Here is a 26,046-nt window from a genome sequence, read left to right on the forward strand (position 1 = left end):
TGTAACAACTTAACAAGGTTCTGAATAACGCGGCAAAATATATGATAAGACAAATAAAATAGCTCATAAGAATGTGTCATTGATGGTAGAGGAGGACGAATCAAATTCCATTCTTGAAAGCATAACTAAAAGTGATCGAACAATGTGTCAGAAATGAAATTCCAAATCTGGAATGACCCGGAGGCGCCAGTAACCTCTCATTATCATCCTCGTCAGCTGCGGCCACCTGGCACGTGACGTTCCAGTTCACTTGTGATTGGCTCGCGAAAAGAGTAGACGACGCTGCAGGTGAGGCGGAAGTGAAGAGATACATTGTGGCGGGTGAACAACCTGACGAGACGCTGTTGAAAAAGTAAGTTTCTTAGATAATCAGCTTGGTGTTTGTTTGTTCGTCTAGTGTTTTAATGTGCGTCCTACTGGACTAAACACGAAGCAAGTGCCGTCAGAGCTGCCTAGGAGCGTTTTATAAGCTCCACCAACTTGAGTGGGGAATTATTAGTTTGCTTCACGGAGGACTAAATAAATTAGAATTCACGTTTGGCAGGCTGACATCAGAGGGACTTTCCCAACTTCCTTTCCATTTTGCTTGCTTACAAGAGTGATGTTTTACTGTTTTTGATGTCAGTGTCACTATATTTAATTAAACGTCTACTCGAGCTTTATTGTGATTGAGTTGTGAAAGAAGCAGAGTTTGATACTTGTATTATTTAGTCCTTTGGTCACTCCATAGAGGAGTAGTTGAATGTGGGATATGTGCCCCCTTTCGTTCTATTTCGATTTTGTGTCTAAAGCTTTTTATTAGAGAGTTTATACAACCTTGTTGATATTGGAGATTCCGCTTGCCGTCCGCACACAAAGTTTGATTCAACATTGCTCTGATCCTAAGCCAAAGTTATTTTAATGTAATGAGCTTGGTGTGTGACTAAGAAATTCGTTGACCACACGGTGGTGGTGTCTTCCTTTGTTTACGTACAATAGTTGGCTCGGCCTCAGGAACACAATGAAATGCAAAGGCAATCGTGTTGCATAAAAAAAATATTATGGGCTGATGACGCACTTATTTTTCACAGTCTCCCGCTCTAGAATGACCTTTATGTTTACATTAAAAAAAAAAAAAAAGGTTTACTTTTAAGAGTCATGCACATACCAGTGATTTCAAAGCTTGATCCAGATGTGAATAGAAACACTAGAACTGTCACACGGACCCAGCCAGAAATTGTCCCGTGTGACTGGAAGTACACTGTAGTGATCTAGCACTGACGGGCTCCTGTTAGAACTTCGACAAAACTGTCCATCCGGCCAAGCCAGTCTGCCAACGTTCCACCTGCTGCAGCAGCACATTCACCTGGAACATCCACAATGTGTTTTTATTCTGACAGATCTTCATTCAACATGCAGTTCAAGCATCCGTTACTGTAATTGTCTTTCCATAACAAAGTTCCTTTTTTTTTTTTTACTTCATGTAAATGACGTGCGGGGGGGTTACCAACATGGTGGCTAACCTTGACCTGTAACTAACAATGTCTATGCCACTGTGTGCAGTGAACAGCCTCATTCCATCTGACTTATCGTCTGAGGTCAAGAAAGCCACCAAGATCCTCAGAGGATTCACTGAAATCTCCTCCGGGAATGGGCTGGATAAACTCATCCCAGGTAGGGGTTTCCCCACAACAGCTGCAAGTGAGGCAGAAGCGAAGCCCCTAATGCGACAAATCAAACTCGTCTCACTTTCTTACACCGCTGCTATTTTTAGTGTAACGCTGTTGAATTTGATGATGCCTCTGGCGATTTACAGCCGATTTCCTGTGTGGGGGGGGCCAAGCCTGGCTGCTCATGATGTTTCCACAACAACGCTCATCAATCATTCTCTTGACATCTTTGTGCATAATTACACTGGTCAACATTTTTTTTTTTAACTAAAATTTCAAATCAGAGATGGAAGTAAACTTTTATAGATTTATTATCTTGGAACTGATTCTGGACCTGCCTTATTTTTTTTATCTGGAACTCAGATTTTCTTCTTCTTCATCGTCATCATAATAATCATATGTAATAAAGTCTGTAATATAGTCATATATTTAGTATTTTTTATGAATTAAGGCAGGGGTGGGTGGGCAATTCCGGCCCTCGAGGGCCGATGTCCTGCATTTATTTTTATGCGTCACCCTGCGTTTGACTGGCGACAAGTCATGGGCCGGGCTGAAACGTTTAAGTCGAATAATTTGATTGCAAAAAAAAACATTTAATATATTTTGAACATATTGCGACGCCCGCACAAGTGGTCAAGGATAGACACGGCCTTTATTGAACAAACAGTCACAAAACTAATACACATTCATACACAATGGCCACGACTGAAGCCCAGGATCGACTCGTTTTCTATCCGGCGCCCATGTCACTCACCGGACAGGGTGAGGCGAAAGGTGATAATGTGGAATATGATGATGCCGGCCCCAAGTGGACAAAAGTAATACTTGTCCTTCGAATGCACATTCTGTCGTTTTATGAATGCAAAAAACGATTTGTATGCAATGATTCAATGGATTTCTCCTTTGTACCGAACGAATTTGACATCTGTACCTGTGTTTTTGTTGTGTGTGTGTGCAGCAAATGTGATCGCAGCAGCTGAGGGGCTGGCCATCATCTCCGTGGTGAAGGCGGGCTTTGTGATCACGGCGAGAGGAGGCAGCGGCATTGTCATCGCCAGGCTGGGTGACAGACGTGAGTGAAGCGGCTTGGCGTCTGCCTTTGAGCTTTGACGGGCCCTATGCGGTCCAAGGCTCTCCTTATTTCTTGAATGACTCGTTTTGACATTGATCCAAATCGCTAATTAGGTATTAAGGAGTGGCTACCTTTTGTTCTACGTCTATTTCTGAATCATTGTTTTGCCTCCAACAATGTTGACCACAGATTTTTTTTTTTGGGGGCTGCGGCGAGACTCGCTTTTCAGCATGATGTCTTTGCAAGTCGGAGCGCTAGTTGGTTGTATAGCGTACAGAAATCTGGCAGTGTTTGCAGACTGTGTTTATTTGATCAAGTCCCTTGGTTTCCTTTCCCTTTTTTCCCCGGCTTTAAAACCAAAATGTGTCCAAACATCTGCCTTGAGAGACAATGGCGCTGCAGATATCTTGTTGGCCATTTTTCTCATTAACTTTCCTCATTCAGGTGCTTCCTTCTCATGTGAGTCGCTGGCGCCGCTGCGGCCCCTAGTGTCAGGGAGGAGTATCGATACTCAGAACTACAATATCGATACGGTATCGTTTTTATTCATATCAGTGCGTATCTAGGTATCAATATTTTGAGCACAGGCCTAAATACTACATACTTTTTTTTCCTTTGCTGTTTCCTCAAACTTACCAGGGCATCTTACCAGAGATGTTTTTTCCCCACGGTCCACCTCATAATCTTTGTCAATTAAACATAACTACCAATTGTACACCTAATCACAACAGGAATTGCGAGTTGCCTATTTTCAAGAAAAAAATGACGAGTTTTTTGTTTTCTTTTTTTCCAAAAAGAAAACTGTTAAGACCAAAGATGTCTTTTATCTGGATGATAAGTCATATTTTTCTAAGTGTAAATCGTGATGTGATTTCAGTGTGAATTGAAAAAAAAAAAGTGAATTAAAAAAAATATGTACTTCTTGTAATATTACAACTCTTGGAAAATATGTATTTATTCGCTTTAAAAAAGGATTATCATCTTGAAAAAGTGCCTGTATTTGTTTCTTGGGGGGGAAAAAAAACCCTGAAATAATACACCTTTTTCTGTAAATAAATATTTGTACTACTCGTCGTCAGATTTGTGATGTAAGGTAAAAGAGGTTTAATGGGTGTGTTTGTATTACTGTATCGGCGCAGTGATGCCTAAATGTAGGCGTGTACTTTTGAAAATGATACAAAAATAATTGAGTGCAAATTAATTTCAAGAGGCGATGATGGGATTGAAGTTTTACCGGATTTTACCGCTTCCAATGTAATATCAGAGATGTAAAGACGGAACGCCACCAGCTGCAACCAGAGTATGACGTTTACCAGAGACTCGATGTCCACATCCCTTCATGTTAAAAGCAATTATTGGTGATGCACCAACGTTGTAACACATTTACAGGGGAAATCAACCCAAACACTTTTTCTCAAGAATATGTTCTCTGTAGGCCCCCCACTAGTTGAAACACGGCATTCTGGTTAATATTGCGTTTGTGGAATATGAGTCAAGCAGCCAAATCTGCCCCTTTTTAGCCATCTCAGGGGAAGGTCAGTCCGTCACTTATGTCGTCTGAAAATGACGTCACAACTGCTCGGCGACCAATCACGGCTCAGCTGAGCAGTTGTGATGTCATTTTCAGTAGTCAGAAGTGACAAAATGGCCGCCCTCAGATATGGCTAAAAACGGGTGGATTAACTCGTGTGGCAAACTGCAACTACCGTGTGCACGTGCTGAGGTGAATTCTGTCTGAAAAGCACGGTCGACTAAATCCCAACACTATTGTTGCATCTCTGACGTACCCATTTGAAATTAAGTGTGAAAATGTCAAAACGACAAAGTGTTTCCTATGCTTCTGTGCACAGGCTGGTCAGCTCCTTCTGCAATCGGCATCGCCGGCCTGGGCGGCGGCTTCGAAATTGGTGTGGAGGTGAGTGGTTTGAATGGCGTTCCTAAAATGTCTGGAGGCCGGGAGGAGTCTTTTTGATATGTTCAAGAGCCACTTTAACAGATTTCTCACTTGCCCATCTGCCATCAGGTTTCAGACCTGGTGATCGTCCTAAACCATCGGCGTGCCATTGATGCATTCACGAGGGGTGGGAACTTGACGCTGGGTGGGAACTTTACAGTCGCTGTGGGTCCCATGGGCAGGTTGGTTGTATTGAAATGAAGGAGAAGCTTGTGATGTGCTCAGTGTGTGTTTTTATTTATTTATTTATTTTTTAAAGTTTTCTTGCAAATGACATCAGAACGTCTTCTGTGGGCAGCAGGTGTTCTTTTTCTTTTAAATGTGGATCAGGGGCTCCCAGACAATCCAAAATACAGGTTCTTACACTTTTTGGGTCCGTGGACCCCTTAGACTAGAGGAAGACATTTTTCCAAGGACATTCTCATAAACCTAGTGACAGCTAAAAATAGGTAATCCTACCATTTGTACCCCGATATGCCGTGGGATTTATTTTTGAGCATTTCGAAGTATTCAAAGCGAAGTATCGAAGTTTTCACGACCTGTTTTAGCAGGAAGGGACTTGATCAAGTTATCTAATAATTATTCATTTATCCGTTTTCACAAACCGACGGGTCTGGCTAATTTATCCGTATTTTGTTTACCTTCTTAAAAGCCCTCCTGTGGACAAGCGATCAGAATTAGCACTAGTGCAGAAAAACTTGAAGCAGTCCATTTTGATCATCCAATGCTTTTTGTGATGCCAAATAAATCAACGAATGAATAAATACATTAATTATTCTCGGGGGGGATCCCTAAGTTATGGCTCACTGAGTTTTAGAACCACTTTCACCCTGCGTGTGCCTCTGCGACGTCAACCTCTGTTCCTTGAAATAGGCGTGAACCACTGCAGAAGAATTATGACAGTTCTCATCCCTTCAGGAACATGGAGGCCGATGTTACTCTTCGCAAGATGGCCGCAGTCTACACCTACTGCAGATCCAGAGGGTTGTTTGCCGGCTTGTCTCTGGAGGGCTCATACCTGATTGAACGCAAAGAGACCAACCGCAAGTGGGACAGCTTGGCAGCCAACACCTTCTGTATTTTTTGTTGTTGTTTTTTTGTTGTTGTTGTTTTTTTTAAAATTTGAATTCCAATACAGCTGTCGGTGTGAGCTTGCAGGTTCTACTCTCGGGAGTTGCGAGCATCTGCCATTTTGAATGGCGACGTGGACCCACCGCAGGAGTGTGACTATCTCTACGATATGTTGAATGCTTACACGGAGGCCCATGTTAAAGACTTGAGCAGCAAGAACGTGACCACCAAGGTAAATTATTTTTGAACTCACAGTGGCACCATTGCTATGAGTGTGAAGTGCCACGTTGTGGTCTTCCTTCCGTTACAGTGATGCGCTTGAGGGCAGAAGTGGCAAAAGTACTCACACGCCATATTTAAAACGGAAGTCAACCCAAACAATTTTTTTTCAAGAATATGTTCCCCGCAGGCCCACTAGTTGAAACACGGCATTCCGATTAATTTTGCGTTTGCGAAATATGCGTTCAGCAGCAAAATGCACTTGTTTTTGTCATCTCTGGAGTCGGCCATTTTGTCTTCTGTCAACTGAAAATGACATCACAAGTGCTCACAACGACCAATCACAGCTGACCTGTTTTCTGAATCTGAGCCGTGATTGGTCGTTGTGAGCACTTGTGATGTCATTTTCAGTCGACAGAAGACAAAATGGCCGCCCCCGGAGATGGCTAAAAACGAGTGGATGAACACTTATTCCACAAACGCAATATTTATCAGAATGCCCTGTTTCAACTAGTGGGCTTGCATAGAACATATTCTTGAAAAAAAAAATGTTTGCGTTGACGTCCGCTTTAAGTCTTTGTGAAGTGAAAATAAATGTTGTGGAAATTTGATACTGCACAGAAAAACTGTTTTTTTCTTATGTCCAAACATCTCTACTTGTTCGAGCTGAGAAAATGGATTTGCTTAAAGTCTCCCGTGGTTGGAATATATTGCAACGGGTCATCGCGGGGTTCCACTGGGCGGTGGGCTTGGCCTCGCCTAGGAATTTAAATAACACTGAGCTGTTCTGTAAATTGATGCATTCTGGGAAGATGTATTTTGAGGCGAAGGTATAGCTGGTTAGCTAACGGCATGCTGTTGTAGTGTTGCGGTTGAAACATTATTAGGGTGCGGGGACTCGTCCCAGATACACATCTAGAGACAGGTAGTCCAAGTTGCTGTAAAAATAGCCTGTCAAAAGCACATAATGGTCATGTAGTGTAAACAAACTTGTTTGCGCTCAAGAAGACCTTTTCCAAGTGCGGAGCTCGCCTCGCCTCAAAGCTAACACCTATTGCATTTTGTGTTCAACATTAGCAATGTTTTTCTTAATTGTCTATTTTCAGTCATCACGTCCTCCTGCCAGACCTCCAGCTCCTACTCCTTCGCGAGTAGTGAACGCCTCACCGCAACCTGACGGTCATGGTAAAAAGACGACATTACAAGCCCTGCGTTGTGTCCATCACATAGATATCATCCATGAAGCGCAGTTGGTCATCACTGTAACCATGACAGCATGACTGTGTGTGTGTGCAGGCGCAGCAGGTAAAAGGTCACTCTACCCTAATATCGCCGTCTACAAATCTGACACTTCAAGTAAGTTGGTCTTCATGGAGGTGGTCCTTTCAGGCTGCGGCACCCCGCCAGTGGATATTGCAAATAATCAATAACTTGATTTATTCCGGGGCTGGCGGGGTTTGTTTCATGTAAAAAAAAAAAACATCTCAATTTAAACACCTGCGTCAAATATAAGTGATAAAGGGTACAACTTTTCACTATGGTGTAAAACACTCCTGGGTGGCAAAAGACTGATTGCACTACTTGTAAACAAACCCATCTGGCATTTTGACCAAGGCAGACCGAATGAGAAAAAAAGGCAAAATGGCCTGAATGGTGATTTGTAGCCTTCTAAACCACCGTAGTTTGAAGTGTCAGTGAAAAAGTGATGTGGGGTAAATTTTCTTGGAAGGGAGAGGGAACGCCAGCCATAATTTCAACAAGTAAATGAAATTAAATTGTAAATTCAGATATAGTTAACATGATCTTTGAAGGACAAGCTAATTGACAAGGAGTCTTGTGAACTTGCCTGTACATCTATTTGCGTCATCCACACCGTTTATCCTGGATTAATTTTTGTCTCCTTTTCTTATAAAGGATATCGAAAACATAAAAAAAAAAAGCTTTTGATTATCTACTTGCACATCCGGAAATACATCTTTGTCATTGTTTCATTTCACTTGGAAGTATCCTTGAAGTATCCCGATGCCTTTCCCCCCCCCCCCCCCAAAACATTCTTTCCATCAGGAGGACAAGGAACGCCAGTGGGCGGAGCTAGCGAAACTCTGGTGGTCACTGCAGTGCACGCATTTGCGGGTCAACAGCCTGGTGACCTGAGCTTCAAACCCGGCGACCGCATCACCATCATCACCAAGACCGAGAACCAGTACGACTGGTGGGAGGGGGAGTTGGGTGGGCGAAAGGGCATCTTTCCTGCAAACTATGTCACTTACTGACCGCCGTCATCTGGTGGGCTACAGGAGGGAGGGGAGGACGCTGCACATTGGTTCGGGAACTATGGCAAGCCGTTTGAGCATTTATTACATATCCTTAATATTCATCTTGAGATCCACGTACTAGTACGTCCATTGTTCTCACTAGTAAGACAGTAGTAGCTACTAGTACAAAAACCCGTCTGACAAAATGTATTTTTTTTACTACTAGTACCTTATTAGTATGCTATGGAAAGCCGTTATGTACTAGTATACTGTTTGCCCTAACTAGTAAGACAATTCAGTGCATTAGTTGAATGACAATCACTAGTAATGTTTTTCTCACTACTACATGGCGTCACGGCACATTACTAGAACAACTGAATGTGACTAGTTAACAGTTAGTGCTTCTCTATGAGTGCGCAGATATGAACTCATGCACAGATTTTTCTTCACTAGTAGTCAGTCGTTCTCTACTAGTGCACAAAAATGCCATACGATTGAGGAAAAGCATTCCTCGTAAAATGTTATTGTCTTACTAGTGAGGGCGAAGAGCGTACATGGCAGTGGAATAAATTCTCAAACAGTTTGCCATATTTGTACAACTTCTTCACAGGTCAAACATTCATAAATCGCAAGTCATTTTGCTTCAGATGCTTCCAACAAATTGATATTTTAAAATAAAAGCAATTTTGTATTGAAGACCTTTTGTAAGTGATTCACGTCAAAAACCTCCAAACTATTGCACACGTTCTTCAAACTGAGCAAGTTTGCTACCACACGTTACATGTCTGTTCCACTTGAAGCAATGAGTGAAGAAAGCTTTTAATCCCTTTCATCCAGTGACAAATACGACCATTCACCACCCATGCGTGTTGGTTCCTCATAAATAAAATAGTGTTCCAAGACTTAAATCAGACTAAGTACAAAAATAAAAGTGACTCATTAAAAAGGAAACATGGCAGTTTCATGCTGCCTGAGAGCTGTTGTGTTGGCCTTCAATCTGTTGCGTCAATGACAGCCATCTGGGTTTGCAGCTTCCTGGAAAGACGGTAGATGTAGGGACTTTATTTCACAACTTTTCAAATGGTTTTCTGATTTTTTTGTTGTTGTTTGTTGTTGCCACTTCAATAATCATTTATCAATTAATTTGAGTTTTTCAGAGGATTTTTTTTTTTTTTTTTTTAATACCGGTACGTTTTTTTTTGTTGCACACTTCAAAGTGCGTCTCTGCTGATGTGCAGAATCAAGCTAATTTACAACAGCAGTCAACGTTGCCAGTTTACCGACTTTTTCACTATATTTATTGATTTTTTTTTTTTTTCGACCCCTCTAGCGACTTTCCAAAGGAGTGAATAATAACTTTTATTCCTGCTAAGAAACAGACAAGAGCTCAATGAGTTAGTCAGTTCTGTATGACAGGAAAGGAAAAGGAGTCACTGGGCATTGAAAATTTCCAAAGAAATAGTGCTCATGTATACAGTGCAAAAGAAGTCATTTATTAGAACCTTTCAACTCAAGGTCTGTGCGTCCAGGCTGTAAATATTTGCTGAGGTCGCCTTGCCTCACCTATACAACTCTTCGTTACGAGAGAGCCGAAGCAGTGCGGCTTGACGGCTTATTCTATGATCAATTGTAGGACATTTAAAATGTTAGTTCATTAGGAGCATGTTTACCTCAGGGCTGTACTTATCATGAGAGGAACAGAGGTAGTTGCTTGGGGCCCAGAGATTTTGTTAGGGTCCCAAATGTCTCATAAAAAACGGATTATTAAAATTTTCTTTGGTGTAAAGCAATTTTTGTTATAGTGACTTATTTCACACACACCTAAAAACACACCGAAAGGCTTAATCTGTCTTGATCGCTTTCACTGCTCCCCCTTTTCAAGTAGTTGACAGCTCCATTTTTCTCCTGCGCATTTGCAGACTTGATTCAAGAAGGAAGTTACAAAAACTTGACGCTGATGTGGGCATGGAGCGGTAGTTACTAGTTTCCCAAGTGGAGCGGAGAAAGCCAGTGGAAAATAGTTTTTCTGAACTGCAAAATGTTTCAGACTTCAACATGGTAGCAATTAGCAAATATAGCTATGTAATTTGACAACAGCAAGATCCAGATGCGATGACAACTGTGGTCAGTGCTGGCCAAGGAGGGAGAAGTGAAGAGTTGCATGAAAGATGATTCATCGTGAAGATGTGAGTAATAGTGTTGAAATGAGTGCTTAACCATTTTGAAAAAGAACCGAATTGCTCTTTATAGGCCAGGCTCTCTTGACTGTTAATTGTACTTGGGTGTCACCAAGTGGTCCTAAGCAAGTGCTTAGTTGGCTTGTGTCTCAAGCGGGCTCTGCTGTAGGGTTGCTAACTGTCCCGTATTAGCCGGGACGTCCCGTATTTTGGGCTAATTTGGTTTGTCCCTTACGGAACCTTAAATATTGACCATTAACTCTTGCAAATACAGAAAACTGCAATCTACCGATCCTGTAATATAAAATGCTTTTAGTAAAGCTCTGGATGGCGATTGATTGTCAATAACAACGGACACTGACCGGTTGGCAGCTCAATGTCTTTTACCGTACTTGTATACTTGCTCGAACACTCATTGCTGGTTCTTAAACAGTGATAGCACATTACAGCGCTCGCTAATGGAGACTCTCGGTACTACACATGACAGATCCTAGATCAGATAAAGCGTCAATCTCAGAACAAGCGGCAATCACTCCACCTGTCATGTAAGGATGAGTCAGTCAAAAGCAGCCAGAAATATCCATGGAAAAAATAAATTAGGTGAGTCACACTCCTCTTTTACATTTCACATTTCTTACACCCGTTTTTTGATGAAAAGAGACAAATTGTGGTTTCATATGAGGTGACATATCGTCGCTGTCCTGTGAAAAAAACTGTCCATTATTTTTTTCATTTTTTCTTATTTTTACGTGGATGTGGTTTCAGCAATAACGTGAAAATTTGAAAAAAAAAAATCCAAAATTCATACATCATGCCGTGCACCTATCCCTTATTTAGGAGTGAGAAAGTTGGCAACCCTACTCTGCTGTGACTCTTTTGCCAGCTGTGCCGACGAGCTTGTGCTCATCACAGCTCCAATCGGGGTACTCGTGTGCTCAGTGCTCACCTTGTCTTTCCGGGGGAGTGTTGAGTTGGCCTGAGACAGTCGTCCACGGTGTCAGGGAGCGTGGTGCCGCTCGTCTCTGGAAGCAGTAAACACAATCCGCAGCCTATGATTGGCCCGCTACTGTATATGAGCATGACGGCCAGTGATATGGTTCCTCCGGAGCTGGGCGAGAACAGAGTGCTCACCAGACTGCCGAGCCGCAAACACAAGTTGACCAGCGACACGCAACGCTGCCTGCAGGTAGATTACGCAAGACATTCAAACGAGTAATCAGCTTCAGGGGATGGTGAATTTTGCCATCAGTCTTCCTTCACAACAGTTGTTACCTCACCTGACTACTGTGGGAAACAACTCGATGCTGTACAGAGTCAAGATGAAGAGTGTGGTCAGCATGCACAATTTTCCCAGCAGTGCCAAACTCATCACTAGTATTGCGTCACCTGCACAACAGACGTGATTATAATCCCATCATTAGCCTTTGAGCACCTGTTAAAATAATGAATGTGGACCAGATCAGACATTAGTGCAGTGATTCCCAACAACACTGCCTCGGCGCATTAGCCCGCTGTGAGAGATTACTCAACTTCTTCTACTTAGTCCAAAAATGATTGATTACAAGTAATGTATCCTTCTTCCAAAAACATATAGTGACAGGGAGTGCAATAAAATGTTCTTCCACTAGGTGGTGGAAGGTGCAACGAACCTGAATGTCTACCTGTTGCCACTCATACAACTTGGCTTCCTTTTTGTTTACCGCCTCTGGGTTGAATGAAACTTGTCGAGATTTCACACTGAATTAGGACAAGATCATCATTTCAGTATCCGGGTCTTTAATAGATGCCACAGGTTGGTGGCAAAGCACTACTTATATTTAATTAAAGCTCCTCAACTCACTTCAATGGTGTTCCTTGGCAGCAATTTACCACAAGATAATGCTAAAGCAATAAACGTAGTTTAGTAATAAATGTTTGCCTCATATCTATCTGAGAGAAAACAATATGTAACTGTCGATGGTGTCAAGTCAGTCAGCCTACAGTCCAGCATCGGGGTTCCACAGGGATCGGTCCTCGGGCCCATTTTATTTTCTTTGTTTATTAATGACTTGCCTAGTCAATGCCAGAATGTACACACTCTGTTGTATGCTGATGATGTAGTGATCCTCAGGGAGGGAAAAACAACTGAGGTTTCTGACTCCCTCACACATGTCCTGACATGTATTCACGTATGGCTAGCTAAATCTTGCCTCTTGCTGAACTTAAAAAAAAAAACTGTATGTATGATGTTCAGTCAGCTAGAAATAACAAAATCAAAAGTGGTACTGGATGGAAAGGAACTCAGTCTAGTGAAAGAATTCAAATACCTCGGAGTCACTCTTGATCCCTGCCTATCATTCAAAACGCATATGAAAACTCTCTCTAATTCCATTAAGTTTCACCTTCAAAATTTTAAGCAAATATGGAACAACTTGACGGACAAGGCAGCTAAGATATTTTTATCCTCGGTGATCATTTCCCGTTTGGAGTATTGTCTAACAAGCTGGTCCCTTACTGGTGCAACAACATTATAAGCAGCGGAATCACTCGACAACAAAGACCTGAAAATACTTGATAAAAAAAAAAAAAAAAAAAACGTTAACTCATCACACTTGTAACATTTTACATAAGTATGACATTCTGAGTTTCACTCCTGGCGTACAAAACATGACACGACCTGGCCCCTCATCCACTAAATGAATTCATATACCGTCCACACATTCAAACTTCATCCGGGTTAACGAGAGCTGTAGCGAGAGGAGACTGTACAGCCGAACCACTTTCAGTCAGGCAGTTCTGTCCATCACAGTTGGGAAAATGTGGAACAGCCTACCACTCAGATTTAGAGTGCCCCACTTACACCTCCTTTAAAACAGAGCTAAAAAAACTGGCTGTTGTCTTGTACACACTTTTAACAATTCTATCTGAATTATTATTCCAACAGCTAATTATTAACTAAACCAGGGTAATGGTTAGCAGGTTCATTGGATTAGGATGAGTGTGTGTGTGCGCACGCGCGGACGTTGCGAAATGTATATTATTGAATTTTTGCATATTGCACTTTGTTAACCTATGTATTTGCAATTTTTTTTCTTTACGACGCAATTACATTTTTTGTTATGAGTTCTTTTATCATGTTTATAATTTTTATTTTAGGGAACATCTGCCTGGGGAGAACAGATGGTAATTAATTAACCTACAGCTATAATCTGCGTTGTTTACGTCTGCAATTTGTATATGACGTTCATCAACTTGCGCTGTCTCTTCAAATAAATCGATTGATATAAATTGAATGAAATTCCGATCCCAAGCCACTACTTGCATTGGAGAGGAAAGCCATTTTGATCATTTTCTTTCTTTTTTTGCTTGGCGTTTGGCCCTACTCCTCCTGCCTGACGTCAATGAATGATGGGGAAAAAATGTAAAGCCAGACTGTTTTGTACCACTGAGGTGCTCCAGTAAACTCGCCAAAATCCCCATACAGTCATAGCGCTAAGAAACAGTGTACAATCTGTTCAACTATGACGTGTTTATTATTATTTTTCAAAACAAAAATGCCGGACAAAAATGGCGGCTAAATGGACGGAGGAAGGGCCCTAGCTGTTGATGGATGAAGATAAACGGATCGCAAATCTTTAGTAAAAATGCCCAGCTCTGGTCCAACTTAACTCACAAGAACTTCTCTGTGAAACTGTCTCTGTTTTCAAAGCTACTTTATTACCTCTTAGCTCATTAATTAGTTGTTGCCCTCCCAGCCTGAGGAACTCATGATTTTCTTTGCTGCATACCGCCACCTACTGTACATATACACTCAATGCAGTCTACTCAAGAAAGCATGCCGTCATAACACACGCAAGACAGGGTTGCGTTTCCGTCTCAAGTTAGTAAAATTGGCATCTATCAATGATGGGCTGTGAGGTCGTCGGGACTTGACCGTGTTAGTGACTGACGGACGAAAACCCACTTCCATCCGTGGTTAGTCTGTCTTTTAAAGCTTCCCGTCTATCGTTAGCAAAATGGGCGTCTGATTGAGGGGCTTACCTCAGGTTTTAGATACACAACATGTAGTTCTCTTTGATTTATGTTTAGTTTGACAGTAAACGTAAACTGGTGGTAGCAATAAACAGCGCCGGGACTTTTTTTTTTTTTTTTTTAAAGCGGAAGTCAACCCAAACATATTTTTTTTCAAGAATATGTTCCCAGCAGGCCCATTAGTTGAAACACGGCATTCTGATTCATTTTGCATTTGTGGAATATAAATTAAGCAGCAAAATGCACTCGTTTTTATCCATCTCTGGGTGCGGCCATTTTGTCTTCCGTCGACTGAAAATGACATCACAACTGCTCACAACGACCAATCACGGCTCACCTGTTTTCTGAATCTGAGCCGTGATTGGTCGTTGTGAGCAGTTGTGATGTCATTTTCAGTCGACAGAAGACAAAATGGCCGGCCCCAGAGATGGCTAAAAACGAGTGGATTAACACGTACTCCACAAACGCAAAATGTATCAGAATGCCGTGTTTCAACTCGTGGGCCTGCTGGGAACAAATTCTTGAAAAAAATATGTTTGGGTTGACTTCCGCTTTAAGTGAGTTTAATTCACTGCTTCCATACAGCGACCGTATCTTCACTTTTGCTGACGAGTCAAAGTCATATTTTGAAGAAAACCTTTAAGTCAGCTCACTCGTAACTCAAGGCACCGCTGCACATACTTTTAATGACATTGTTGTTTGCTGCGTGCCTAAAATGTTCACCTTGGCTCAATAATGTTTAAAAACACTGCAGTAGTGGAGGGAAGTTGTCCAGCAACGGAACGGGCACACACAGTTGCTCACGGTTATTTGTACGTTGAAGCCTCACATTGGTATTTGGACAGCAGCAAAGACAGAAAGCAGGCAGTGCCGCTCAGGAACAGAGTCAGCATGCTGAAGGAACGCCGATCCATGCGGACCAGCGGGAGGAGCAGACAGGGAGCCTCTGCAAGGCCGGAGAAGAACTGGGCGGTGTAGACGTTCACGCCGAAGGAGCCAATGTTCATGCAGATGCCATAGTATGTCAGCGCAGTCGCAGCACTGACCAATCACAACACAGATCAGAATTTTACTCGGCGTGGACCGACGAGAGATCTGCAAAACAGCACTCGGAGCAGCATGCGAGTTTTTACGCGACGGAATGTAAGGACGGAAGCGCTTTAAAAGGACGGGGACGGGACGGGGTGGGGGATGATAATTATTATGAATAAGTACGGAGTGATGAGGACGGAAGCGTAGCAAAGCGGCAAAAAAAAAAAAGGGTCAAGTGCCCAGCTCTGATTGTTTGTGTAAAGTGCTAATGCGCATATGTTTGCCCATGTGTGATATCAGTTTGTGCGAGCGCATTTATTTTGCATAGTATCCATGCTAATTTATGAGCTTCGCGTGAAGGTGATTTGTCTCTGTTGGATATATTTACTATTACAGAATACAGGAATCTATGTCACATGGATTCTTGGATGCACGGTGTTAATGCTTTGCTCATCATTCATTGATTGTATTGTTACCGACCACATAAATCAAAGCAAACTGCGTACCATTCTATGTTTTATGCGCTTTGTTACCATCTTGTGGAATCTAAGGGCAATTATAAAACGCTTGGGGGGGGGGGGCATCGGTTATTCAGCAAGTTTCCTTATTTGCTGCAGTGCTCGGGCGCCTGCTGCATCAGCCAGGATTCCGGCGCCATCTTGCGACGTCTTAGGGGTTACGGCGTTGCAGAAAGCGCAGGAAAACTGGGAATATGTGGGCGCTCGCCCGTCTATAAACAACATGTTACCTCAGATAGCTCATGATTGACAGCCGCAGCAGGACAGTTGGGTGTTTGAAGAGGAGGAAGTCGCTTGGCATTTGGGCTCTCTGAGCCTCAGCAGCTCTCTGCTTCTCCACCATGTTTGATCCCAGAAGCTACGTTTGCGCAGAAAAGTCGGATTATTCAGACGGTGGGATAATGTGTCTGTGTTGCGTCTGTGTGTACCATGTCCACACACTGCTTGTCAGCCGCACTTGCCCTGCTGTAGCAGTACAGAACATCCATCCTCCCCATTAACATCAACCAGCTGGGAGACTCTGGAAGGGAACTGTGTGGACAAAGAGAAACACGCCAGAGAAGGACAAATGGGTCAAACGTTTGGACAGAAAAAGACACTGCAGGCGAGGACAGACCGGTAGAGTGGCAAGCAGATGATCTGAGGCACAGCTAGAGAGAGGTGAAGCTGTGTCAAAGTGGGACTAAGCCAGGCCAGCAGAGCTCCGCCCATTGTCCCGAGACTGAAGCAGAAGCCCAAAAAAGCGGGCGGCCAGAGGCGGGCGGAGGGTCTGGTCCACTCCACAGCTGGAACGTCCAAGAGGAGGATTTTGCAGTAATCAAAAGCCAGGAGCATCGATTATCAGCAAAAGGGAGCCTTGGTGTTATGCTGTGTTAGACGACGAGCATCACAATGTCACGGTCCCGCTATATCATGAATTTAGCTGTTAACGCACCATTTTTTCCCCCCCCACTGAAATACGTTTACAAAAAAAGTATGTTTAAATAGTTTTCAATTTGTGCGGGTCGGTGACGTTTTAAAAGCACAGAGCGCAGAATTTAGTTCCGTCTAGTGGTGAACTAATACAATGCAACGAGCTAAACTCGGAAGCGCACGCATTCTGAAGCGTGCGCACTTCGTTGCCTCAGAGAGACCACACTTTCGCAAGCCTACTAACCGCCGATTTCCTCAGCAGAGGTGCAAGTCACAAAGACTTCTAATATTCCCTCAAGTGGCGAACTAAGTGCGTTGCATTTGTTACACATGCTGTAGTCATGACGTCGAGGAACTACGTTCACTAAGCTTGTCTCCTTCGGGTACCCGTAGCAGAAAGACAACAAGAAAACATGGCAGCCTCCTTGCAGGGGACGCTCGCCCTATGTAATAAAATTAGTGATTACTTCACCTACGATTACATTGAAAAAAAATACGGTGATGTCACAGAGCATGTTTATTGCATATTATTGAAATGAATAGTGTTTTTTTTTTTTTTTTTTTAACATTCTACACACCGCCACTTTAAATGCATGATTAAGGATTGAAAGACGGTGCATTTTTACATGGCTTCCTATAGAGCGGACTTTCACCTATCGTGCGTGGGAAGAGCAAGAAGAACTAGAAAATGTACATGCAGTTGTTCACTAATGTGCAAAAATGTCACACGGTAATAAAAGGCAGTAGTGGGAAAAACATTACAAGTAAGACATTCACTTATATGTGCTGATAGTGTGCTGATAGTGGAGAAAACGGCACAGTTCAGCGCACTAGTACAATGACATGGGTGCACTTGGTAGCTAGAGCAACATTTTACTAGTGAGACGAAACCATGCACTACTTGACATCTGTGTGGTACTAGAACTACTAGTAAAGCACTGGATGTTAACTAATTGTATAATGTCACTCGGAGGACTAGTGGTTGTCAATCGACTAGTATGTTTTTTTTTTTTTTTTACCAAGACTGAAGGAGCAGTTGTTGATGCAGCAGCAGCAAACTCCCGTCAGGCAACGGATAACGAGGAACAGAAATGGCTGATGGAGAAGAGCGGGCACCAGGCCGCACAGAGCCTGCACGCACAAGCACAGCAGGAGCACCGGACGCTTCCCGTACCTGCACACGCAAAGATAAAAGGCCGCATGTTGCAACAAAAACGCTCACACGTACTTGTGTGTGAGTGCGTAACAAAGTACAAATGCATCGGTGCCTACACACAAGTGACTTGATTTAGAAGGACCAAGAGGGACAATAAACTAGCTACAGTACTAGTGTGGTGCACTTGCATTTTCCGTGTTTGCTGGTTATGTGGACCGAAAATGTTACTATATGTTTTTATTAGGGCTGTCAAAGTTAAAGCATTAACGATGGAGATTCGTTTCAATTTAATAACGCACTTAACAAAAAATGAACTCAGTTTTATTTACTTCCTGTAACAGCTAACCTCTGCTCACGTTGCAGCCAAACTTAGAGGAGAGTCACTGTAGTAAAGGCGGACTTTTACATAGTTTTACTTTAAAAAGTTGCTCGACGGCTCATTGGAGAAATCCAAAATAATTCGCACACTTTGCAAAGCCAAATTCAAATTTAACTGTACGCCTTTGGTGTATCGTTCAACTGTTGTATTTTACAGGAAAAGAATCGTATTCAAGGATCAAAGAAGGCTATTAGAACATTCTTTGAATCAAAATATACTTTTATTTTTTGTCCATATTAATTTACGATTTTACTCAAATAATATAGGCTCCAAGCTTCGTAAAATATTGTGGTTGGAAAATACGATTAATCGCGATCAATTGTAGACAATTTTGAGATTAATTAGTTTAAAAAATTTAATCGCTTGACAGCACTAGTTTTTATACAGTACAATACTGTTGTAGGGCTGCAACAAATTATTTTAATAGGCAATCCGTCTATTATTTTGGGTATTATCGAAGAATTGCATTAAAAAACATTTTCTATTTTTCACTCCTTTATTCAGAAACATTACATTACATTACATTCACAAACAACTTTATTCATACTCACAGTGCAGAAAATACTGAAAGTACTAGTGTGGTCCGTCAAATGTCAGAAAGTTTCAAAATGTTGATCACTGTTTTCAGAAGCTATTTGTTAATGTTTTATTTTGACCCAACACAAAGATAATCAGTCTGCTTTCATGGAGGACTAAAGTAACCTGATATTTATTGTTGAGATGCTGAAATTCTGAGGATTTGGAACTTTTTTAACTAAACAAGTTGTCTAGTAGATTAATTGATTACCAAAATTACCATTGCGAGGAAGAGATGGGAAAAGTACAGAAATTCTGTACTTGAGTAAAAGTACAATTACTTGTATAAAAATGACTTTGGTAAAAGTACCCATTAAATTAATTACTCAAGTAAAAGTTAGAAAAAAAGAGTACAGTATCTCAAATGTACTTCGTCAGTAAAAGTAAAGAGTACTTTTATGTTTCCTCCTCATGTCATGTCATAATTTGAAGGCTATTATATTTGAAAGGTCGTCACTCTTTAAACTGACTGGATTGTTTTTTAGTTCTCAAACTTCAAAATTTCAAGGTCTTCCTGAGAGCAAACAAATGAAACCAAATGGTCTACTCTACCACGCTAATACAGCATGTTATGCTAAATAAACTAACATCATTAACCAGGGCTAAGCTAACGAAAGGGTAATCATTTAGCTAAGCCTTGACATGTTTTTTCAGATGGGAACTGGGAATTCTTGTAGGCGGCAAGCTCGTGGATTTTAGGTTTACACAGGACACAATACATTCGCCAAGAATTTTTTGTCAATACATTTTACATCGTCAATCTTTTACTCTCCTCACCTTCGAATTAAATTATCTTCTGTAGCGGGTAGCATAGCGTCTTCTCCGGTGATGTCATAACTTCAGATAGAGCCAATCACAAGCTGGGATGTCTGGGACCGCGCGTAACCCTTAATATGATTGGCAGAGCCACAAATATTGGTCTAATTTATATTTTAATCGTCATGCATCATGTAAAACAAAAGTAACGACCCTGTGTTGAAAAAGTATGGAGTAAAAAGTACAGATAGTAGTATTAAAATGTAACGGAAAGTAAAAAGTATTCTAAAAAATAAATACTCCCTGAATTACAAAATGCTGGAAAAACAACTCAAGTACGGCAACTAAGTATTTGTACTTTGCTACTTCCTATCTCTTTTGAAAGTTAAATAGATTAGTTGTCGATTAAAAGTGGAAGTCACCCCAACGTTTTTTTTCCCAAGAATATGTTACGCAGGCCCACTAGAAACAAGGCATTCTGATTAATATTGCATTTGTGGAATATGTGCTAAGTAGCAAAATCCACCCGTTTTTAGCTATCTCAGGGGGCAGCCATTTTGTCACCTCTGTTGACTGCAAATGACATCACAACTACTCAAGGGCTCAGATAACGACCAATCATGGATCAGCTTCAGAAAACAGGTGAGCTGCAATTGGTTAACATGCTAAGCTATGAGCAATTGTGTCTCCAATACAATTTCTATCCTCCTCAATCTGAACTGAGTGTTGAAAGCACTGCCTAAGGAATTTGTTTTTCTTACCAAAAACTACAGTTGAACACCAACCCATCAACTCAAAAGTGGGTACCATTCCTATAAAAGGGATTTCTCTCGTTGATTAAAAAAAATGTACAAATTCATTAGACAGTGTCTTACTGAGAATCTATTCCCTGGTAAAATCAACAAAAATAACATTAGAAATGAATATGACAAAACGGCCATTGAAAAGCCAAGCTTTCGGCTTAGACACACTTGTTTGTGTGTGTGTGTGCGTGCGTATGTGTGTTCTTTTCTGTTGTTCTGCAACTGTGATGTCATTTTCAGTTGACAGCAAGTTACAAAATGGCCACCCCCAGAGATGGCTAAAAATTAACTCTTATTCCACAAACGCAATATTAATCAGACTGCCTTGTTTCAACTAGTGGGCCTGCATAGAACATATTTTTTAACAAAAATGTTTGGGTTGACTTTCACTTTAATCGGTTAATTGTTGCAGCTCTATATTGTTGAGTGCAATTTTTGTTATAAGAAAAGAAAAAGTTAAAAAAAAAACGTTTTTGTTTTTCTTTTAATGGGGAGGCTAAAACGGATTCATTGCATTTCCATTCATTTCAATGGGGAAAGTAGATTTGACATACAAGGATGGTCATTGAATGAATTAAGCTCTTATCCCCGCACCACTGTACTTTGTCCTTAAAGCGGAAGTCAACCCAAGCATAATTTCTTCAAGAATATGTTCTCAGCAGGCCGACTAGTTGAAACACAGCATTCTGATTAATTTTGCGTTTGTGGAATATAAATTAAGAAGCAAAATGCACTTGTTTTTAGCCACCTCTGGGGGCAGCCATTTTGTCTTATGTCGGCTGAAAATGACATCACAACTGCTTACAACGACCAATCACGGCTCAGATTCAGAGAACAGGTCAGCTGTGATTGGTCGTTGTAAGCAGTTGTGATGTCATTTTCAGTCAACAGAAGACAAAATGGCCGCCCCCAGAGATGGCTAAAAACGAGTGGATTAACACTTATTCCACAAACGCAATATTTATCAGAATGCCCTAGTGGGTTTGCATAAACCATATTCTTGAAAAAAATATGTTTGCGTTGACTTCCTCTTTAGGTAGATTTGTTAGTCATCTGTATTTGAGTATTTATTTTTCTGACAACTTTTTACTTTTACATCCTACATGTGAAAGCAAATATCTGTAAGGTAGTGCCTTAAGATAAGAGTTTAATTCATTCCTTGATCATGCTCATATTTTAAATGACTCGTACCGCAAATTATCTTTCCTTCTTTGAAATGCATAGAAATGCAATGAATCAGTTCCAGTGCACATAAAACTCAAAAATTCAGTTTTAAAATGTTTTTCATGAGAAAAGAATAAGTACAGTCCTTCAATTTTTACAAGAACTTTTGGTTGCTGTTGTTGTTGTTTTTAAACAAGAAACTTCACTTTTTATTCTATATCAGTACAGCGTGTAAGTACTCTTGCCACTTGTGGTGAGAATTGTACCTGTCAGACAGAGCTCCGCCCACCAGCGATCCAAGCAGTAGACCAACCATGTAGACCGTTTGGCCATAAGACAACCATGGAGTCCAGCCACACACTGACTGATTCACACAAAAAACAAATGTTGAATCTTTGTTTGCAACACTGGATTACACTCATGAACGAGTGTGTGGATCTTTATATGAGGTGCATGCAGCAGACACACCCAAACATGAATATCCCCTCATTCTTAGACGACACGATTGAACTAATTCACATAGTGTTCTGGACCAGATAGTTATGGTATTTTTTATTTTGTCGTGACTTTTGTTTTTTAAATTGAGTTAGTTTAAATTAGAGCGGGTTTGCTAGTTTTTACTTGCTTTTAGTCTGCTGGGGGATAATTTTAGTTTCGGTTTTAGTAGTTTTGTTTTTTTGTTATTTATGGAGTAACTGTCGAGTGCAAAGGTAAAAAAGGTCACTAAGTATTGTGTAAAAAAGTAAAGTAAACTGTAATTCCCAATCGACTGTTCAACGTTCCTTCTTCCAAACGGCCATACTGTACAGTAGTACTGAAATAAATACATTTAAGAGAAAAATATACAGATATTCCATGTGATCGGAATCAGTATCGGTACTGGCCGATCTCACTCATGAATGATCGGTATCGGTGTCATAAAACCCTGATTGGAACATCCCTCATATTTATCTATTTATTTATTTATTTATTTATTTATTTATTTATTTTTTTACGTAAGATGTTAAGATGCTAGTATGTTAATTTCATTAATGTTACAGATCCATTGTGACACCTGTGATCGGTGGTATCACGAACAGTGCCTGGGAATGAAAGATAATCAACTAAAAAAGGCAAGGGACGTGGAAGTTCCTTTTGTGCCAGTAAATACGTATTGTTAATGTAAATAGTTTTAAATATTTATATGTATGTTATATATTTAGTTAAAATGTGTTATATGTTAATATATGTTAATATGTGATTGTATATTTTTCCTAAAAAAAAAAAAAAGTGTTATAATGTTACAGTCTGTATGTGTGTTCATTTCAAAGTCAAAGCAAACTTACATTATCTAAAGCCAGATGGGGGGAAAAAAATTGTGGGATTTGTGGTTTAATGCAGTAAAATATTATGCATATTTCTCATTAATGGATTTCTACTGGTTTTTATGGCAGTCCAAACTTGAGGGAAATGATGATTTCTGTACTGTATGTACTGTATTTTGTGCAGACTTTGCCTCTAATTTTTGAAAAATCTGTACAGTAAAATAAGTCAAAACTTGGCATGCTGATAATAGAGGCCACCAGGAACAATAATCCACTGGAATGATTTTCTACTTATTGAGGGAATGGTTTTTATGGCAGTCCAAACTTGAGGGAAATGATGATTTCTGTACTGTATGTACTGTATTTTGTGCAGACTTTGCCTCTAATTTTTGAAAAATTTGTACAGTAAAATCAGTCCAATCTCCGCATGCTGATAGTATGGGCCACCAGGAACAATAATCCACTGGAATGATTTTCTACTTATTGAGAGAATGTATTATATGTATTTAGTTTAGCTTGACCACGGAAAAAAGAAAGCGTGATAGCTTGACCGCAGAACATGCTGATGGAGGTCTTAAGTGTTTGAACAATGTTTTCATATATCATTATCTGTTTCATTTAGGTGCAATCTCGCACCTAAATGAAACAGATGAAATAAATTAATAGGCGGAAGCAAGCAGTTCTCCCCTGTCAAATTATTGTGATTGCAAAGGACTTGAAACTTCCGCATATATTTGCAACACATGATTTAGTTGGCAAATTATATTTTTCTTTATTTTTTTATTTTTGGGATTGCATGTATTATTTAGTACTTATTGGTTTTCTAAGATGCTACATTGTGTTTTAGTATATGTATATATTTTTATTTTGCTTGAGTGTTTGTTCCTTTGGGCGGCACGGTGGTCAACTGGTTAGCACGTCCGCTTCACAGTTCAGAGGTCGTGGGTCGATCCCGGCTCCGGCCTCCCTGTGTGGAGTTTGCATGTTCTCCCGGTACCTGCATGGGTTTTCTCCGGGTACTCCGGTTTCCTCCCACATTCCAAAAACATGCATAGTAAGTTGATTGGACACTCTAAATTCCCCCTAGGTGTGATTATGAGTGCGGTTGTTTGTTTGTCTCTGTGTGCCCTGCGATTGGCTGGCAACCAATTCAGGGTGTCCCCCGACTGCCCGAAGACAGCTGGGATAGGCTAGGCTCCAGCACGCCCGCGACCCTTGTGAGGATAAGCGGTATAGATAATGGATGGATGGGTTTGTTCCTTTTCGAGTTGCTTCGGCACGGCACATTTTCGTGAGCGAAGAAGAAAAGAGAGAGTGTGTGTATTAGAGCGAGGCTGTTGAAATAAAGATAGAGACGTATTGGAACATTGTCCTGCTGTGTCGGTTGTTTTGTCAAGGAAGACACCAGAAGTGCACGAACTCGATTTTATCTTGTAGCCCGCCATACCACGGCCTCCGATAAGGTGGAACAACTTATTAGGGTTACATATTGACCCAAACAGCAATGTTCTCCCACGCCACTCCCTCGTTGCTATGGTGACTCGGCAAATCCGGGCTCCTTCATGCTGTTTTTGCATGTTTGCCGTGGGTCAACCCAGAGTTCAGCATTAGACTCAGTGTTTGATAACCCTGTTCATGAAATGGAGACCAGGTAAGTATATGTTAGCGTGTGCTAGCAAACTCGGCTCATTGACTTTAGACCACTGAAGTAACTTAACTACAAACAAACCAAATAAAATACGTACATACACAAACAGTACTTTAACTCATTTGTTTTAAATACCAAGTATCAAGTACGTGTAGTGTAATAAACGTTAAGACTTTATTATGATTATTATTATGATGATTATTATCATTATGAATATCATGATGATGATGATGATTATTATCATTATTATTATTAATCTAATGAGTCACTCACGTCTCTGTCGCCGCTTTTACTCATCCAATCAGATTCGTCTCCCGGAAGATCCTCGACCTCTGATTGGTTTCGCGGTAGCGTTATTCCGTGTTTGGTTCCTGAATCGCTTGTGGCGTTGCCAGGGTGACAATTTGCCTCCACCGCCGCGGCCAAGAACATGTCGAGGAAGAAGAGGAACGAATTGAAGAAGAAGGCGAGCGACAAACGCCAGAAGGCGGACAGCTGAAGCGGAGACATTGCGCTCTTCACGTCTGGAACTTTTTTTCCCCCTGGAATGTGGACTTCACTAATCCAGCGGCATATTGACAGCCCGAGCCAAAGGTCTGTTGTTTGGACTTTAGACACTTGTGACCTGCCGACGTTTCTTTTTATAATTCAACATGAGCTCGTCTTGACCTCCCCCTTCTTCTCCGTTTAAAGACAGCCTGGAGGAGGGCCAGGAAATGAATATCCATGCAAGGGATTAAAACATGGTTGGGCAAGGCATGACGAAGTCTGCGAGTAAACCAAATCTCAAAATTACTTAAATGATGAGCCACATGACGGGAGAAAAGGAATGTAATTGTAAAATTCAGATGCAGGCCTTCCATAAGACTGCCCCCCACATAGCCACCGCCCAACGGACCCCCTACCCGCGCCCCTCAGCGCCCAAAAATTTAAATTGCATCTGAAATTCTGTTTGGTCAAAATGCTCAGTGGCTAGAAACTCCGGGAAACCGGTAGCAACAGTGCCTGGTGACGAAAATATTTCAACCGTATCTTTCATTCCCATTGCAACATGCATTCCTCCATACTCTACCACTTCTCCTGTTCATCATCATGGCTGCTGGAATTCATCCCAGCTGACCTCTGGTGAAAGACGTACTGCACCCGGAGCTTAATTGTCGCCAGTCAGTGCGGGGCACATATTCACCATTCACAACCATTCACACTCACTCTTAATCACAACCATTCACACTCACTCTTACTCTGTCACTTATTGAAAACTGAACCCACACTACTTGCACTGAATGAAGTCAGGCCGAACGTACGGGCAACCAGTCGCACTCAATTTTCATACTATCAGTGACTCCATTACAACATTCAACTCAAAATCTCTTCTAAACGGTACAACAGT

The 26,046-nt window shown here is 41.2% G+C and overlaps 2 protein-coding genes and 1 long non-coding RNA gene across 5 annotated transcripts; 2 read left to right on the forward strand and 1 right to left on the reverse strand.

Annotated features, from left to right (window-relative positions):
* The first annotated feature begins 214 nt into the window (after positions 1-214).
* On the forward strand, positions 215-10,010 carry sh3yl1 (SH3 and SYLF domain containing 1). Its single transcript, XM_086035514.1, has 10 exons — positions 215-352; positions 1,543-1,653; positions 2,608-2,721; positions 4,572-4,636; positions 4,745-4,857; positions 5,594-5,722; positions 5,834-5,978; positions 7,072-7,150; positions 7,262-7,321; positions 8,030-10,010. Coding segments are annotated over exons 1-10 (1,026 nt in total). The 5' UTR covers positions 215-351; the 3' UTR covers positions 8,239-10,010.
* On the reverse strand, positions 9,023-25,233 carry LOC147153739 (solute carrier family 22 member 13). 3 transcript variants are annotated; one of them, XM_086035503.1, is made up of 10 exons: positions 24,930-25,233; positions 21,971-22,068; positions 17,890-18,044; positions 16,575-16,743; positions 16,387-16,489; positions 16,189-16,316; positions 15,238-15,449; positions 11,675-11,783; positions 11,344-11,577; positions 9,023-9,255 (listed from the first exon to the last, which is right to left on the reverse strand). In XM_086035503.1, the coding sequence occupies exons 1-10, from the start codon at positions 25,164-25,166 to the stop codon at positions 9,213-9,215; spliced, it is 1,488 nt and encodes a 495-aa protein (XP_085891629.1). In that variant the 5' UTR covers positions 25,167-25,233; the 3' UTR covers positions 9,023-9,212. The 3 variants fall into 3 exon arrangements, with proteins under 3 accessions (XP_085891629.1, XP_085891622.1, XP_085891613.1); XM_086035496.1 differs by lacking the exons at positions 21,971-22,068; positions 24,930-25,233 and adding an exon at positions 19,759-20,277 and having other exon boundaries at positions 11,344-11,419; positions 11,529-11,577; XM_086035487.1 differs by lacking the exons at positions 21,971-22,068; positions 24,930-25,233 and adding an exon at positions 19,759-20,277.
* LOC147153740 (uncharacterized) lies at positions 10,929-18,199 on the forward strand. The gene is made up of 2 exons (XR_015087443.1): positions 10,929-10,997; positions 17,894-18,199. It is a non-coding gene; the product is annotated as an uncharacterized LOC147153740 (long non-coding RNA).
* Positions 25,234-26,046: the final 813 nt, after the last annotated feature.

This window comes from Filicampus tigris, chromosome 1 (genome assembly GCF_054856515.1).
Source record: "Filicampus tigris isolate MCC_2025a chromosome 1, RoL_Ftig_1.0, whole genome shotgun sequence".
Lineage (NCBI taxonomy): Eukaryota > Metazoa > Chordata > Actinopteri > Syngnathiformes > Syngnathidae > Filicampus > Filicampus tigris.

What these genes read in the sequence shown, in the direction of transcription:
- sh3yl1 (XM_086035514.1), top strand. An exon ending in GCTTCGAAATTGGTGTGGAG is followed by an intron (nt 4,637 to 4,744) that starts GTGAGTGGTTTG and finishes ATCTGCCATCAG; the next exon opens with GTTTCAGACCTGGTGATCGT. An exon ending in GCTGTGGGTCCCATGGGCAG is followed by an intron (nt 4,858 to 5,593) that starts GTTGGTTGTATT and finishes TCATCCCTTCAG; the next exon opens with GAACATGGAGGCCGATGTTA.
- LOC147153739 (XM_086035503.1), bottom strand. Translation starts at nt 25,166, where the DNA reads ATGTCTCCGCTTCAGCTGTCCGCCTTCTGGCGTTTGTCGCTCGCCTTC. An exon ending in ATCTGCTTGCCACTCTACCG is followed by an intron (nt 16,490 to 16,574) that starts GTCTGTCCTCGC and finishes TTGTCCACACAG; the next exon opens with TTCCCTTCCAGAGTCTCCCA. An exon ending in CACTCCCCCGGAAAGACAAG is followed by an intron (nt 9,256 to 11,343) that starts GTGAGCACTGAG and finishes CCGTCTTTCCAG; the next exon opens with GAAGCTGCAAACCCAGATGG.